This window comes from Trematomus bernacchii, unplaced genomic scaffold (assembly GCF_902827165.1).
Source record: "Trematomus bernacchii unplaced genomic scaffold, fTreBer1.1, whole genome shotgun sequence".
In the NCBI taxonomy this organism is placed as follows: domain Eukaryota; kingdom Metazoa; phylum Chordata; class Actinopteri; order Perciformes; family Nototheniidae; genus Trematomus; species Trematomus bernacchii.
In genome coordinates, this window is record NW_022987973.1 from 6,343,939 (window position 1) to 6,356,389 (window position 12,451).

The window sequence follows — 12,451 nt, forward strand, 5'->3', positions numbered from 1 at the left end:
TGCAGGTTACTACTACGAGCTGGATGACTCGTATGACGAGAGTGATGAAGAGGAGGTGAGAGCCCATCTTAGGAGAGTAGCAGAGCAGCCGCCACTCAAACTGGAGGACTCCTCAGAGGTAAAACACCTGCCAAATAATCAATTCTTGTTGTAGTTACAAGCACTCATGACAAAACAATGCATTAAGATGTTCTTTTGCCTCTCCGCACAGAAACTAGACTTCCTGGGAGTGTTTGGCCTGACCACAGTGGGCCGGCGCGATGAGCTGGTGCAGCAGAAGAGGAGAAAAAGGAGGAGGAGGCTCAGGGAGCGCAGCCCCTCACCATCTTGCTCGCAACCGAAACGCACTCCTCCGCCGGCGCCCCAACTCAGCACACGCTTCACCCCGGAGGACATGAACCGAGCACCAGAGCTGGAGGATAAGAAGCGATTCCTCACCACGTTCAGTCTGTCCCACGTCACTGTACAGCAGAGGAGAGGTGAGGGAGTTGTGATTATAATACACAGAAATATTCCATTTCACACTTTTTTATTTATTTTGTCTGAAGTTTGAAGCTGCTCTAATAAACCTGGGTGAATACAATGGGTGATTCTGTTAAACAGTTACTCTTAATGTGGGTCTTTAGTGTTGCTTACTAACTGTTTTGCTTAATTATGTCTCAAGAACTACGTTAATTAGTGAAAGCCTTAACTGTGCGTAAAGATGCCTCCTAGCTATTCTTAATTAAATAAACTGCTGCTCCGGTATTGTTTAAGTTAAGAATGTGTGTGCCCAGGAAACTCACGCACTGGATTCAATGTTAGAATTTCAAATTAAATGAAAGGACTTAAAATGGCAAGGCACAGGAGAGGTAGTTAGAAACCACTACATTACTTTACAGAAGTGACCCATTGTCCCCTACATGCTATACACACATTGCTGATATCATGTCTCTCCTCTTTGACATCTCATTTCAGCAGAGTTAATGTTCATTTAGTTTTTCAAAAGTAGACGCTCAGTCGGCTCTACAGCTTGCTGACGCTTCACTTCAGCTGAGCTCTGCCTGCTTTACATGCGCTGCGTTCTCATGAATACTGCATGTTGACTCGAGCCTTGAAGGAAATAATAAAGGGGTCAAACAATGATCATGTCAACCTCCAAACCCCTGTGTTACATGCAGCATATTTGAAACAATGTATGCATAATGTAAGGCTTTACATTGCACTAGTTAGAAAAGGTGGACTTGGGTCAAGGCTCTGTTGGGAGACACTTGCAGTTAAACACACATATACACACACGCACAAACACACATATACACACACGCACAAACACACACATAGTGGCAGCAGTGGGCTTACAGTGATCTTAGTCTAATCCTTTTGATTTACAGTTTGCAGCCTTTAGATGGCAGCGCACTGCCTCCCATGCTGTTAGGCCACATTCAGCCTCATTTAACACACACACACGCACACACACACACACACACACACACACGTTAGGAGAAATGGGTCTTTGTGTGTAAGATATATACAGACATGACTTATTAACTAGTTCCTCTGTCTCATAGATAATGAAAGGGTGGTGGAGCTCCTTCAGGTCATTAAAGAAAAGAGCGTAACCTTGGATACCATTAGACATGCCCCTCATCTGCTGTGTAAGAGCCCTCCACCCCAGATTTCTGGTGAGATGTGTTGCTAATTGCAGTGCTCCATCTGTAGTGATGTGGATCTTGACCTCATCATGACTAACACATGTTCAAATGATTGCAGATTCTGCATTCGCCCAGCCTCCCTCTGAATCAGAAGGCCAACACAGTGTCAGACCGCAGAGCCCCTCCTCACATCGCCCAGCGTCCCCCAATGGTCACCCAAAACCCCTTGGGGAGACATTAAGACCAAAGGAACCCCCTTCTCCAGCTGTCTACCCTGACAAGGCCCGGGGGCCCGGTGAGGGGCCGGTCTCTAAGAGGAGCTCCAGCCTGCTGAACAGCTTGCGCCCCCCCCCTTCCCCTGCAGGCTAAAGAAGGTCCTCACAGCGTCAACGGGCGCACCAAACCCTGGGACAGCTTCACCCCGGAGGAATTTGCCCAGCAGTTCCACGAATCTGTGCTTCAGTCCACTCAGAAGGCTCTGCAGAAACATAAAGGTAAGCAGCACGGGCCAATGGGAGGGGTCTCTCTGCGGGGGGACCAATGGGCAACAGGACAGTGTAGTGACAAGACAAACAACTTACCATTAATAACACTGAGATACAGGATGTTACAGGTCTGCCACAAAGCTTTTATTCAGTCAATTAATAATTTAGTAAGTAATTGTCTGGAAATCTATCTTTGAAAAATGGCCATTACAAATTCCCAGAACCCATGTGGTGATGTCTTTCAATTATGCATTATCCAACCAACAGCGCTGACATACAAAGCGGCAAATAGACACATTTAACAAGTATCTTTTTGCATGAGAAATAAACTTGTATATAACTTTTCACTCTCACATTATGTGCAATGCCTTGTTAACATGCTGCTGTGACAATCTTATTTATCTTTAGCTGAAATGATTGGTTTATTGACATGTTTTATGGGCTTCTGTGATAGTAAACTGATATTTTGGGTTTGGATTGGCAATTTGTCACTTTGGCCATTAAGTCATTCTTCCGGCATTCCAAACTTAAAGTGGACCTATCATGCTATATTTGAATAATATATTGTAGGGCCATACCTATATAAAACATGTCTGTGAAGTTGTTTTTTTTAAATACCAAACAGATCATGCATTTTAGCCATGCCTCATTTCGCTCTATTTGCTCTTTTCCAGCCCTGTTTTTGCAAGGGCTGATTCTGTGAGAAGTCTTCTTCGCTGCTTTTGTGGCAGACTACAGCGCCACTTACAGGCCTGGCATATGTACTACAGCGTCTCCAGCGCTTTCGAGTGGCAATGGCCGTGGCCCAACCCCCCATTCCCCTGATAGGTGGAGAGTTGCCCATATAGGCGGAGCTCCCTGTTTCTGACGTCAGAACAATTTCAAATCTGTATCAGCTCCGTTGCAGCCCCGTTTTTAGAGATTTGGGTATGGAGGAAAAGAGAGAGGGTTGTGTTTTCTGACACTTGGTGAGTTCCCTGACACACCGGGGACACATATTCATGTATAAAAGACGTACAAAAGTGCATTTTGCATGATAGGTCCCCTTTAATTTATGAATTCATAGACATCATATGCACGGAAAAATTAGGATCTAATACAATACAATACAGCTTTATTTATAGAGCACTTTAAACCTCCAGACCAAAGTGCTGTACAGTCAAATAAACAAAACAAAACATACAAAAAAATAACACAGCACAGCTCACACACCATAAAACAAGTACAATTTAAAAGCAATAAAAGCAACGCTCTAAAAGATGTTAATACGCTAAGGAGAAGAGGTGGGTTTTAAGAAGCGATTTAAAAACAGGCAGTGTGGAGGCCTGTCTGATGTGCAGGGGCAGATCGTTCCACAGTGTGGGAGCCGCTACAGAGAAGCAACGGCCCCCTCTGAGCTTTGACTTGGTTCTGGGCACATTCAGGAACAGTTGATCAGCTGACCTTAGAGGGTGTGTACGGGTGTAGCAGCTCAGAAAGATATGGTGGGGTCATGCCATTTAGGGATTTAAAAGTAAATAAAAGGATTTTGAAATTACATTACATTTCATTTAGCTGACGCTTTTATCCAAAGCGACTTACAATTACCAATTACAGGGACATTCTCCCTGGAGTAACTAAGGGCTAAGTGCCTTACTCAAGGGCACACTAGTGGTGGTGTTCCTGGCGGGATTTGAACTCACAACCTTCCGATCTTCAGCCCACCTCACTACCCGAAACGAAATGAATCGTAAAATGTATTGGCAGCCAGTGGAGCGAAGCCAAAATGGGGGAAATGTGGTCATATTTCCGTGTGCCAGTTAAAAGCCTTGCTGCGGCATTTTGCACCAAATCGAAATCCCTAGATGAGTCATGTTACCATTATTGCAATAAATACAAAGTGATCAAAAATGACACGATCTCCCTTCTCTCTCATCTTGTTCTTCAGGTGGAGCTGCTGGGATGTCGGAGTCGTCCCACCTGCAGGAGTCCTCGGTCCACTACAACATTCCGGAGCTTCAGAGCGCTCCTGGACGGCCACCGCAGCATTCACAATCTCACTCCAACGCACATCCATTTCCCCACCCACTCTCACACGCTCACCCTCAGCCCAACGGGCAGCACTTCTCTGCAGGCCTCCACCGGGAGGCCTCGGGGGCGAGGGAGGACCTGTCGGGTCCAGAGGACTCTGAGGAGGACCAGGAGGAGGAGGAAGAGGAGGCTCCCGCTTCCAAGTGGCAGGGGATTGAGTCCATATTTGAAGCTTATCAGGAATATGTTGAAGGTAAGCAGCTGCAGTTAAAACATGCCGTGATATACTGTACTGCTTAAAATCTCATAACTGTTGATTTAATGTATTTTCTATTATATGACGGATACATAACCCCTCCCTCGGAAAAAGCCATTAATATCTCATTGGCTGTTTCATAGTTTAGTGTTACCATAGACTGTATTCCTAGAAAATAGTTTTTTTAAACAATTGTGTTCATTTGTCACTAGAGGGCAGTATTCATGCTTCCTCTAGAATTCAGTGTTTTGTAAATATCAGGTTCTTCCCCTAACCCTCTGTCTCTCACTCTCTCTGGTTCTCTAGAGCAAGGTTTGGAGCGACACGTGTTGCAGAGCCAGTGTCGAAGACTAGAAGCTCAGAACTACAACCTCAGCCTGACCGCTGAGCAGCTATCTCATAACATGGGGGTAAGAAGCATGCACAGAACACTAGAGTGCCTAGTAACACACATTGCAACATCTATAAGCCCAAACTCATCAACACCTCTTAACAGTTCCCTTCTCCACACATACTTATTTGAGTATGAATTAGATTAACCTCTATGATAATAATGGACAGCACAGTATTCTCACATTGTGATTCCTCCTTTATTTTGACCACCTTTGTATTATTACCATGGAGCTGAAAACACATCCTCTTTGTTGTGATTATTCTTTAAACTTAAATATATATTGACATCTTCCGTCTTGTAGGAGCTGATGTCCCAGAGGCAGAAGCTGGCAGTGGAAAGGGAGAAGCTCCAAGCCGAGCTGGAGCACTTCAGGAAGTGTTTGACGCTGCCACAGACACACTGGCCGAGAGGCGGCCATTACAAGGGCTACCCTCCCAGGTGACCCCGACCCGCCGCCCTGATGGCCCCCCGCCATCCCCCTTCAGACTGATACCCAGAGTTTATTTTTCATGGCCTGATCCACATGGTTCCAAGGAGGAGAATAAGACTGGCTGGATAAGATGAATGAATGAATTGAGTGAATGGATGAGTGGTGGATGAATGCACAGCAGACAGGACAGTGAAGGACAGTCTTTGGACGGTGGCCAGGGACTGTGCCACTACCGTGTGCCAATGTAGCCAACCCAGAGAGCATGGGCCAGGAGCACCTGAAGATCACCCATAATGCACCTGCTTGTCACTCTTCAGCCCCCTGCTGCTCAATTGTTCAGTCCCTGCATCCCTCCCGCCACAGCTACACAGACAATCCTGCCAATGAGGGGCCGCGGCCCCAGGGGGGGTGTCGTCCAGAGACTCGAACGCTTCGAAGGCTTCTGGCCAGTCGGGACTGATCTTATCACAGTGGCCACATGAGCTTTTGAACTGGAAATGCACTTAAGAATAAAAGCTGAAGAACTACCTGGTGGTACTGTGTTACAACAAAGAACTGTTGGAATTAGGGAAGAACTTAGAGAATGCACATTTTTTGGAAAGAATTAAGGAAATGTTTTATTTCGAAATAGAAAATTTGAGAATAAGAATTCTAAAAGGTGCTTCAGCCTTGTATTGTATATAATATGAAGACTTAAAAGAATTTTGTATGTTTTTATTACTTTAATCATTGTTCTTTTAAAGAAAAAAAGCCTGCCATTTTTATATGTTTATGCTTTTTTGGGTTGGAAAAGAAAGCCTTGCTTTTAGTGTTTGTACTGCTGCTGGCCAGAACAGCTCATTTTGAGACATTTAACAGTGAGAGAGAACAGGATATATTCCTCCTCTCACTCTCTCCTCACCCAACCACAGCGTCCGAGCTCAGCAGAGCTCACTGAGGTCCTGAGAAATGGCACCCACCTTCTCACCCCTCCCTTCACAGCAACATGTCATTCTGTTTTAACACCCAGCATCCACTCCTCTGCTCAGCGTCACTGCTGCTGGCAGGACTAGTTAGCTAATGATGTTCTCATACTGAAACCCACAGCGACAGTTTTCTTTTTATACTTTGGTCACTTGACATACTTGATTTTGTAAAGACATGAAGAGTCTCTTAAGCAGCCAGCTGATGAAACTGGTTATTATTGCTTTATCCTACCGTTGGACCTTTCACTCCACACTCTGACATTATATTGCATTAGACTCCAACAATATCACGGTTTGCATAATGTGTTGCCTTACAAGCCCTTATCAGCAGCCATGAGAGGACATGGTGCCAAAATTAAATAAACTGAATCATTTTGGATTGTTAATTTGTATTTGAGTTGCAATAAGGTAGCCAAACGTTCAAAACAGAATGGCCATCTTCCTCTGCTGATAACCTTTGACCCCATTCATCTTTTCCTGCAGACACTCCTTTTAAGGACTCCCCCTATCCAAAGTTGCCAACACATTTTGAAAAAAGCCTTGAAATCACACTAGAATAAAACTTGATAAAATATAAAGGTTTATTTACCTGTCCCCATGTACAACCTGCCCACAGTTCATCCCCGGACTCAGCGAAACGCTTTTCTGACTTCCTCCCCGATTAAAAGGTGCATTGATCATTGTTTTGAATTAAAACGCTGCACAAGCTATTGTGGTGGGAAAGTTGGTGTCAGAATGGGGGCATTCAATACTTCAAAGTAAATCTTGATTCACTTTTTCAAATGTGCAAAATAACTAATTTATAAAGACAAAAGCACAGCCACCCCTACATACAGCATATTAAATACAAGTGCCTCAAGAAGTTGGGAGCATGTGAATGAGTTGCAGTCCACATGATGTTAATTCTACACATAACACCAGAGATCAGGGACTTTACATTGAAGTGTCTATTGTACGTCTCACACCTTTCAAATATGTGCATGCCAAGAACAAACACAGAATCTTAACGCATCTCCGAGAATTCAATCATGACACCTTTTTATAAATGAGGCCCATGCCATTCGAGGGGATCAGGTTGATACAGAATGTAGTCTGTCATTTTTACAGAGCAGAAGAGGCACGCTGAGGAGAGCTGCCAACGACCCCCACCCCCCCGCCTCCCTGTCTCCAGCCCACGCACGCCCATGCAATAGCCCCATTACTCAGTGGAGGATGTCTAGATGCTGTGAAATCCTGTTTTTAAAATGTACTTGTTTGAATTCATTGTAATGTAATATATTCTTTGTTGAATGTAGTAATTAGGTATTTATGAATATATGGCTGTGATTTCAGACAAAAAAGAAATAAAATATTTCCAAAATGTTAAATATCAACCCTTGTCCATTTGTGGGTGCTACACATATTGAAAACCGTGTCAATGGTTTTGGAATGAAACTGTGTTGAATCTATGGGCTTCCTTCTATCCCACAAAACATCTATTTTAGATTTTAGAAATGATTCTTTAGTTGCACTTCACTTAGGCACTGACCTTCAGAACTGGAGTTGGTCCTATGATGTTTCTCTTCAGCTCCCCTGCTGTTCTTAACTATTGAGGATGGGTTAAATGCAGGGTAAAGGACAAATTCCCTTTATGTTAAACTTAAATCCTACACTACTAAGTAGCCATTTATTTAGTTCTTAAATGTATTTTTCTTCTCTGACAAACAAGAGCATCTAGTAACGTTCATTTAATTTCTATATAACATGACCAAAAAAGTGAAACATTTCTGTAGACTGACTTCTTCAAATATCTGTTTTAGTCCAGGAATACAATTCTATACCCTAGAACTCTACACAAATACATTTATTTTGACATTAACTGACATATACAACAATGGTGGCAGTTTTAAACTACAGCGAGCATCCTTACTTAAATTAAATATGCACATAATTCAAACAGAAGATACATATAAAGCCTAGATGCTTTTCATTTGTACAGAGTAATGCATGTCTCACACAACAAATATAACCCATTGACAAAACCAAAGTAAAAGCAAGTCAAATTCAGTTGCCATCAAGAGGTCATTGATAGATATCTTTGAATTACATTTCTGAGAAAAAAAGAGTCTTTAGCGTAATGAAGGGCCGGGTGAGAAAGAACAATCTGTAGTTGAAGACTTGAGATCATGGGACAAGATGGGAACCTGTGCAGCAGGCTTTGAATTCTGAGTTTAAAAGTCAGCGAACTGTCCCTTACTGGACCCAGGGTGCTGATTGGAGCGAAGCTTGTACAAGCAGTTGAGAGAGTCGAGCAGGAAGGCGCGTATGGTGTTGATCTCCATCAGGGTCAGGTTGTCCAGCTGTAGAGGGGAGGGACCAGAGTTACAAAGGAGACATGCTTTTAACAAGGGTAAATCATATTCTTTCTTTAATAACTGCTGTGAATACTTAAGCTCATATTTGCTGGATCTTACTATGACAGGGAAAAGGGAAGCAGTAGGGCCACAAGATGAGGGGATAAAAAGATCATCTCAAGACACTGACTGTTAATCCTGTTATTAAGAAACAATTACAGCACTCCAAGGTTCACATTCCCTAATGAATGTTCACAGATTTTCACTACTTTAAGATGCCCTTTAGAGCAGAAACATAATTCCACTGCTCACAATATTCTTGAATTCAACACATCCTACAGTGGCCATTCAAATGAGATTGTAAATGTGTAGCCATGTTACAATTTCATGTTTATTTTTGTTAATTACTCATAATATAAAGAACTTTCCGTCCAAACATTTTTATCAATTGTTTGATATTTTGTTTCAGCTATACAATATCATATTAACAGTTTGTGTAAACGGAAGGCTCAGCGTGGGATTCTTCATGATGTACCTTGGCATGCGCCTCCAGCTGACTGATGAAGCTGTCGGCGGAGAGGCGGAGTTTGGCAATACGCGTGTCCCAGATGTCTTTGACCAGCGTGCGGATCTCATCCGCTTTAGGGATGTTGTCAGACGCACTGCAGAGACACATAAACCTTCATGTAAGGTATAGAGTGCCACATACAGAGACAATAAGGGAGCATGTAAAGCACGTTAGTTTAAATACCATAAGAATGGGGATTATTCATATATAAAAGACTCACAAGTTCAGAAGCAGTTTGGTCAGCTCCATGTAGTACGGACTGGGAACAGGCGTAAAGGTGTCCTCTTTCCTCTCAAGATCTCGCATCTCCTCCAGTTTATCTGCACAATATCAGGAAAGTCAAAAACAATCATTGTATGTCCCGAACTGTCAGATAGAAGAAATCAGTATAAATGTCAAAATATGAAGAGGTGCCGTCCTATTTCCAGTATTTTCAGCAACTGAATCATATAAGAAAGGTTAAGAGAACTGAAATGTATAGTTTACTTTTCTTGAGTTAATGAATTCATCGTTTAAAACTAGTTTATCCTTTACAGCTAAAGCTTGATTTTTTTCATTCTTTAGACCTTCATTGTTGTCTGAAATACAATTATCGAACACACCAACCTATGATGAACACTATAAAGGCGTTGAAGTTGTTATTTCCATTAATATGTGGAAATAAGAAGGACTGATGCAACAATGATGAACATGGATGGAGCCTTGGATTTCAATATTAGGATTACTTTAAGTAATTAGTTGTTACAAATTGGTGCATTATGTACATTTGATCCCAGAATTTAAGTCAACTTTCCATTGTTTCTATTTTTAAAGTGGTCAGTTATTCCTGCAGCTTGTATATATATATATATTGAAGATGGGTATGCATTGTATATCTTACCAACATCCATCCACGCAGGAGGAACAATTCTACATTTCTGTCTTTGTTTCAAGTTTAGGGCCAGCCAGACGGGAACATCGACAGGCAGTCCGGGGTTGAAGGGACCCAGGTCGCCCTGAGGATACACACAGGAAAGAAAACTGACTCCCATTCTTTAGTTTAGATCATATAAACAGTAGCGTTGCATAGATATGGCAAGCCGATTTCGCTTTTATTCATTTCTGGAGGATATCAAAAAAACAATTCTTACTAGTAATAATGTTTATTTCTGATAAAAAATTGAATTTGAACTAGTTCGAATGCAAATTCCCGATATCAGAAATTCAATTGTAACTTGTTGCAATGTGTATTTCTGATATCAGAAATGCACATTGTAACTTGTTGCAATGTGTATTTCTGATATCAGAAATGCGATTTTAACTAGTGAGATTTGCATCGTTTTTCTCATTCATTTCAATGGGAGTTGGCATTTGAACTAGTTGGCACTAGTTCAAATGCCAACTTCTGATATCATTAATTCAATTGTTACTAGTTACAATTACAATTGAACTAGTAAAAATACCAATTTCTGATGTCATTAATTCAATTGTTACTAGTTAAAATTACAATTGAACTAGTAAAAATACCTATTTCTGATATCAAGAATTTCAACTAGTCTAAATGCCAACTGTTTATATCAGAAATACAAGTTGAACTTCAAAATCATAATCCTTTTTTTGATATCAGGAATTCAATTGTAACTAGTAATAAATAAAAAATGAATTATAACTAGTAACAATTGAATTCCTGATATCAAAAAAAGATTTGATCCTCCAGAAATGAATAAAAGCTAAATCGGCTTGCCATACATAGATTTCAGTTAACGTTTCGGCTTCACCTAACAGAGAAGCGACCCGGTCTGAATCCCCAAATGTGTGACAATTCAACATCAGACTGAGAGGTTTGACACATGCTAACCTTAACTATTGAGTTAATGTAACTAACGGTATGCAAGTTTTCAGCATCCGGCTAAACTCAAACTCTTTAACCCCTAACCCAAGAGAAAGCAGTCCATAGCAACCTTGTAAACAACGCATTGACAAAGTTATTCACTTACTTACCCCGATCAAATAGATCTTGTCTAAACTGAAATTTGGAATTATCTTCACCGTCTCCTTCTCGGCGAGGAACTCTACCTCCGAGGCATCCATAGCTGTCAGGTTGGCAAGATAATTTTTATTTCCAAACTCTTGTACCCTCACATCTACTCTTCGTCTTGTTTTCCCGCGCTGCAGCCTGTCTAAAAAAAACAAGGAGGATGAGACAGCTACGTCACTACCGGGGACGTCGTGTCGCACAGTGAGGACGTTGTACCGTTACTTGAACTTTAACCACTTGTATTATTGTTATGTAATTCCCCGCATTTGGCGAATCGTAATGTTGAGAAAAAAATGTATTTATAAAGGTCGTTAGACCCGGCTGGAAATGGCGACACTGACCATTCCTTTAGTTTTTACTTTATCTGCGCCGGAAGTAAGAAGCTGATCACGTGCCAGCCACGACAGTTACAGATAAGCACCAGTAGATGGCAATATTTACCCTGATTTCACAATTTCCCTTTAGAAAAATTACATTAGTCTTAATCAAAAAGGATTGTAAAGTCCTGCATACAAATATTATCAGTTGGCCTTAGACCTTGGGAAAGTGTAAGAAGTCAATAATCTCACTGCAGAAAAGTTGTCAATGTCAGTGGTTTACTGTTATAAAACGTGTTTGGATTCATATTGGGCTACATTACAATGATGCAATAGTGTGTATGTTGCATTTTATAGCCGTAGATGGTGATCATATATGTTTGTAGCAATAGGCCTACTGTCCTTTGAAAACTACGTTTCTGTCAAATCGACTTTGTTTTCAGATTTGTGATGTTACTCAGGATTATTAGTAGTTTATTTAGTTAAAGAAAACAGGATAATCTTTTCAAACCATACAGATACACCTTATCCTTCAGTTGAATCTGAAGCATTCAAATGTATCAACTTTGGAGGGAAGTGATGTACTGTATCTCATTTTTTCACTTAAGAAAAAGAAGCCTACTTCAACACATGAATAATTAGTTTATGCAGTATCTTCCTTAGACGTCAGAGAACATTTTTATTTTAGATTTTTAATAAATATCTTGGATTGTTAAAATGTTGCTTATTATATTTGTATCGTAAACAATAATGAAAGAAATACATGTTCAATGTTACCATAAGTATTGTTCTGGCACTTCGTGTTATTGATGTGAATCTGACACCTTTGTAAAGGTTCGGTTGTTCCACAAGGTGGAGCCATGCAGAGAAGAGTTGTTTCTAAATATACTTCTCATGGTGCATTTTTTGTTTTATACATTCTGACAAATTATAGGCAGTTAGGGAGTGTCAAAATCACATCCTTAATAAAATGAACCCCCTCCTACACAAAAACATTTATTATACAGGTTTTGAGCAGATAACATACTCCTCACCAAATGCTTCT

At 41.2% G+C, this 12,451-nt stretch overlaps 2 protein-coding genes across 2 annotated transcripts in view; one reads left to right on the forward strand and one right to left on the reverse strand.

Annotated features, from left to right (window-relative positions):
* gse1 (Gse1 coiled-coil protein) overlaps positions 1-7,544 on the forward strand; it is a 163,601-nt gene extending 156,057 nt beyond the window's left edge. The window contains 8 exon segments of the mRNA XM_034116187.1: positions 6-118; positions 212-479; positions 1,548-1,661; positions 1,750-1,988; positions 1,990-2,125; positions 4,044-4,379; positions 4,689-4,792; positions 5,078-7,544. Of these exon segments, the coding sequence (XP_033972078.1) occupies positions 6-118; positions 212-479; positions 1,548-1,661; positions 1,750-1,988; positions 1,990-2,125; positions 4,044-4,379; positions 4,689-4,792; positions 5,078-5,218 (1,451 nt within the window). The 3' untranslated portion in view covers positions 5,219-7,544.
* A 401-nt stretch (positions 7,545-7,945) lies between these two features.
* gins2 (GINS complex subunit 2) lies at positions 7,946-11,279 on the reverse strand. The gene is made up of 5 exons (XM_034116188.1): positions 11,053-11,279; positions 9,953-10,067; positions 9,293-9,392; positions 9,040-9,166; positions 7,946-8,510 (listed from the first exon to the last, which is right to left on the reverse strand). Exons 1-5 carry the CDS (start codon positions 11,140-11,142, stop codon positions 8,382-8,384), a joined length of 561 nt encoding a protein of 186 aa, XP_033972079.1. The 5' UTR covers positions 11,143-11,279; the 3' UTR covers positions 7,946-8,381.
* Between the last annotated feature and the right edge of the window lie 1,172 nt (positions 11,280-12,451).